This window comes from Pundamilia nyererei, unplaced genomic scaffold (genome assembly GCF_000239375.1).
Source record: "Pundamilia nyererei isolate P.nyererei 1_Seehausen unplaced genomic scaffold, PunNye1.0 scaffold00065, whole genome shotgun sequence".
Classification (NCBI taxonomy): domain Eukaryota; kingdom Metazoa; phylum Chordata; class Actinopteri; order Cichliformes; family Cichlidae; genus Pundamilia; species Pundamilia nyererei.
The window spans coordinates 1,035,103-1,040,200 of NW_005187466.1; the positions used below are offsets into that span (position 1 = coordinate 1,035,103).

The 5,098-nt window shown below is 39.6% G+C and overlaps 2 protein-coding genes across 2 annotated transcripts in view; one reads left to right on the forward strand and one right to left on the reverse strand.

The window, feature by feature from the left end:
• Nucleotides 1-167: 167 nt before the first annotated feature.
• LOC102193098 (gastrin/cholecystokinin-like peptide) lies at nt 168-667 on the reverse strand. The gene is made up of 2 exons (XM_005735869.1): nt 409-667; nt 168-244 (listed from the first exon to the last, which is right to left on the reverse strand). The coding sequence occupies exons 1-2, from the start codon at nt 665-667 to the stop codon at nt 168-170; spliced, it is 336 nt and encodes a 111-aa protein (XP_005735926.1).
• A 3,986-nt stretch (nt 668-4,653) lies between these two features.
• Nucleotides 4,654-5,098, forward strand: part of LOC102193378 (keratin, type I cytoskeletal 20-like) — a 4,169-nt gene continuing 3,724 nt past the window's right edge. Inside the window, exon 1 of the mRNA XM_013911512.1 lies at nt 4,654-4,929. Coding sequence (XP_013766966.1) covers nt 4,654-4,929 — 276 coding nt within the window. The remainder of the gene's footprint in view (nt 4,930-5,098) is intronic.

Genomic DNA, 5,098 nt, shown 5'->3' on the forward strand with positions numbered 1-5,098 from the left:
CTTTTGACTCTTCGTCCACTCATCACCAAAGATATGGAATAAAAACAAGTGCAATAAATCTGCAAAACTGTTTATTTCGAAAGTTGCATGGGAAGTAAACGTCCACTTTTTTTATAAAATCTGAACAAAAAAGCAGTGCACCAGCTCTCCAGCTGTGGTGATGTGCCTCATTCTGTGTCCCGGCGGCCAAAATCCACCCAGCCCTGGTAGTCCCGATCCGTCATGCACTCGGAGTTCATCAGCTCTGTGAACAAACCATTCCTACAGTACATGAACCACAAACAAAAGGGTTCAGTATGCAAATCTGAGCATTGTCTTGGACCTCCGCCTATTCACACATTGCTCTAATTAGCTGAAGTGAAACAAGATGACAATCACAGAGCTTTCCCACCCAAGTCTGCAGCATACCTGAAATTGCTTGCATTATTTGTTTGGTCATTATCTCGCGCTCATCAACTGAAAGGTGCGCCCGTCGTTCCACCCGTGCAGAGTGAGTGCGGGGTGCTTGCCTCTGTCTTCCAGCCGAGTCTTTTGCCATCTCATGTTTAGCTAGAAGCTGCTTGAGAACATTTGTCTCCTCAGTCTCTCCGGTTTCAGTTGGGGAAGCTGCTCCAGACACAAGCAGAGCAACCAGCAGTGCAAATACCACGAAAACTTTCCCTGACATTCTCTCTGCGCAGTAAGAAAGAAACATTTGAGTAAACATGAGATGTATTCTAAAAAAAATTAGGTATCAAAAATGGCAAACTTACTGTACCTGTGAAGATAGGATGAGATATGTACACAACAAAGTGTGATGAGCGTGATGTCTCCAGTGCACAACTGCTGATTCCCAGCAGGCTGTCTCTTTTATACCCAAGTTTGGTGTCAACATAATGGCTTTCAATCAAATACTGATAATGGTGTTCACCACAGAGCGTTTGATTAAGAGATGGATACATTGGAAAAAGGATGTGCGCAAAGGAAATTATGCAAGTTTACATGGAGAAACACATCATTATATTTGTCACTTAAGACCTTTTTTGCACTGCAATAACAATAAAACAACTCGATGTGTTTACACTGAAAATCCAATATTTCCTTAGAAACCATTTAAAACAATACAAATCTGATGTAGCAATAAAGACACTGTTAAAAAGTCAACTTTAGGGAGGAGGAAACACAGGTTTCCTGTACCTGTACAGAAACGTACATTTAAACAACGTCCCATTTCTTTCAGTTTTTTTTTAACTGGTAGTATTTATTGAGAATACTATACAAGTCTTTCAATTTGCACATTATATGTTGTTTACATTGCTACTCCTCATATTTTTTATATATTTTCATCCATTCTCTTCCATTTATCATTAAAAAAATCGCTGAGGGGCTGGAGCCTATTCCAGCTACCATGGAGTCAAGAGTCACGATACACCCTGAACGAGTCATCAGCCTGACGCAGGGCTAAGACATAGAGACAGACAACCATTCGCAATCACATTCACAGCTATTTATTTATATTAGCATGAACTATGTAAGTGAAAGTAAAGCAAGTGAAAACAAGATACCTAAAATCACTTAATGAATCAGAATCATCATTGAAATTACCCCCAATTATAAAACAAAACACATCACATTCATTCATACTTGGATTGAATGTATTTACCTGCAGCTTTAAAGAAAAAAAAGTAGAAAGTTACATAGACGTTACACAGATGTCCTTCATAATGTTCAGGCTGTAAACATTTCTGTGAAACGTTTTCTTGACATATGTTTAAAAAGCGAAGTTAAACGGTGATACATCAAATATAAAATGTGCATAATTTATTACTGTCATGCTGCAGCCTGTACTTTCCACATGACGTACACACCACCCTTTTAGCAAAAGTCATACTTGCTTGGATAACATTAGCTCTGTTTACATACAGTACTGTATAGATTTTTTTTCAAGTGTCCCAGTTACTCTGAATCCAGCGTCCCCTGATAATGTGTGATGTTCAACTGCTTGTAGAAACTCAGCCTTCATATATTTTTCTTCCAGGCAGTGAAAGTGTGGTCTGTCCGCTGTGAATGACTGTCCGCTACTTTGATTTATACAATAAAAGTGATAACAGCACAATGGAGAGCAGCAAATGTACTTCAATGTATGAATCTACAAACTGCCTCAGGGTATTAGAACTAATTTGTAATACATACAGAACACGAGCCTGCAAGTTGATAGAAAGGCATATGTGACCTTTATCCAACCTCAGTCTAATATCTTCTAATACACTGCTAGACAGATTATTACTGGTCTAAATATTTCATTTTTGTTATCTGCAGACTAAAGGGACACACACCCATCAGTAAAATCTGATAATGTCCACAGACACCACCTGCTCTTGACAAACTGCTCCTTTCACTTGTTATTTAGTTCAGATTCATACCCACACACACTGTTAGCTCGAGGCTGCATCGGATGTTTGGTGCAGGTTTTAGTCACTGTCACTGATTTTCTCTTGTCTCGTCTCAGGTACGTGTCTTCAAATTCCGTCATGCTGGTGAAAGGTTATGATAAGACGTTTACATTACACATGAGTAGTGTTTCCAATGCCAAACTTCCCGATAAAACTTTCTCTTTGAAATTCCAAATATATCCCAGAATCGGACCTCGCAGTTTAAGGAATAATTTTGCTGATATTCCATAAAAATTTTTTTTGTAAAATCCACAATAAAGAATACCAAACAGGACTGTTTTGAAGAAAGGTTGAAGTTTAAAGACAAATCGTGGTGAGGGCTGATTAAAGGCTCTTTAACAATATGGTAAAGCTTATTTGGCATTTAGGTCTGAAATCTGTATACATGTAAAGGTCGGTTCCACTGAATAGTGCCATGTAAAATACTACAGTGTACTCAGTCATGCATGTCAGCAGTATGGGTGTGTTCCACAAAGGTTAAAATGATTTTCAGATTCTTGTTAGTCACTTCAGAAAGGTTTACTCTGACCACATGTTACCTGAGCTTCCAGAGAAAAAGGTGTGACAGCGTCTTGTTTTGGTATGTTTGGGTGGGGGTGGTGGTCTGGAACAGAGTTCACAGCTCTATTTGGACGGGTGTATATTTAAAATCATTTATGGTGCCAACAGCTATTAATGTTGTTGTCTGCTTCTTTCCATTCACAGACAAAAATAGCTTTAGCCTCTCAAACAAAATTGTGGTTGAGCAGAGGAACCAGTTTCTAATAGTTAAATCCTTTTTCTTTCACATGAGTGCATGTAAAACCTCGTGCATATAATACTTTTCATTTTGTCCACAAGTGTCTTTGTCCGGTGCAGTTTGAGATAAGAAGAGACTAATAACATAATACAAGAACACAGACACAGATTACAGAGCTCTGCTGTTTACTTATTATTTTAAAGATACTATATTAGAATACACACACACACACACACACACACACACACACACACACACACACACACACACACACACACACACACACACACAGTTTATTCAGATTTGCTGACTTACACTTTTGTACAGCTCTGTTAAGGTCCTTTCCTGGCATCTCAGTCAGGTAAAGGTCTGGAATTTGGGTGCCCAGGTCCTGTGACTGCAAAATAAGCCCAAACCCTGAGATATGCATCACTGTGCCTGACAGCTGGTATGAGCTGTTTGTACTGATATTGCGTGCATTATGCTTAGACATCTCCACGCTGATCTTGTCTGTCCAAAGTACATTGTTACACAAATCTTGTGCTTTGTTCAGAGGCAGATTTGCATTGCCAAACTATTCTGCCATGCTCTTTTTAAAGAGAAGAGGCTTTCCACTGTGCTGTCTAATCTTTTTCATCAGTGTTTCTCAAGGTAACTGAGGCCTGTAGACTCTGAGATGTAGCTCTTGGGTTTTTTACAGAGCGTATTTGTTGGTTTTGCAAATTGTTTGTATTAAAACTGTTACCAACATACCACTCATTGTTTGGTATGTGCAGATGAAGCTGTCTTACACCCCCAGAAAGGCTTAACAAATACCACTGGCTTAGGCATAATTACTGCTCATATGGTTGTGATAGTGATCTTTTTGTTAAACTTACCTTCTCAGTCAGGGTGAACATGAAAAAGTTGATCACGCTACCTGCCATGATGCACCTGCTGACTTGCATTTTAGAGAAAAAAAAACTTAACTATCAAATGCAGTGAAATTAATTTAAAAAAAAAGAAACTGATCATACCAATCCAAATACCTTCTCCCCCCATTTTTATATAAATATTTTACTCTTGTTTGTTGTCTTTTCAGCTTCTTTTGGGTAACTCACTTAAAATCATCTTAGCATTCATCTGTGCCCCACAAAGTAACGAGTAGGAAGTGTAATGAGTTAAGAAGAAATAATTAGCCACATCTTAGGTTTTGGCTGGATTTCAGCATAGTTATCAGTTAAGCTGTCTGACTAGATGTTCCACTTGTCTTTCATCAAAGTTTGTCTAATGAAGACTTACACACCCAATCGATGGAAACAAAAACAAAGACAACAAAAACTATTATCTGCATACCACGCTGTTGTTGTTGCATGGCATTTGAGACTGCCCCCCTCACTAAGAACCCTATAAAATACCCTGCTGTGTCTTGCAGGATCACACCTCGGAGACATTCCTTCTGTGCTCACCATCAGCCTCGCATCACGACAACCTCCTGTCACCATGGCAGCCTCTTTGACCCAGCACAGCAGCTACAGCGTTAAGCAGAGAACCTACAGTTCCAGCAGCCTGGGCGGATGGAAGCAGAGTAGCACGTCCTCTGTTGGCTACACACCCAGTGTGCATGGCGGAGCTGGAGGTTATGGGACCCGCATCTCAAGGTCCAACTCTGTCTTCTCTTTAGGGTCCGTGGGCTCGTATGGAGAGACTTCTGTAGTCGGAGATGGGAAGGCAACCATGCAGGACCTCAACGACCGCCTGGCTGATTACTTGGCAAAAGTAGGTTTTACTGATGAGCACTAGTTGCAAGAATTACTCCCCCCCTTCATTTACTTTTAACAATTTGCATTTGTAATCACTAGTTAATAAATAATAAGATTAATTTCCATATAGTAAAATAACAGTTTCTAACAGTACATATTGACCTAACCCTAACCCCCTTTATTCT

Coding starts and splice junctions, on each gene's coding strand:
- LOC102193098 (XM_005735869.1), bottom strand. CDS start 667: ATGTCAGGGAAAGTTTTCGTGGTATTTGCACTGCTGGTTGCTCTGCTT. Junction 245..408: donor AATAATGCAAGCAATTTCAG/GTATGCTGCAGA, acceptor GTTTGTTCACAG/AGCTGATGAACTCCGAGTGC.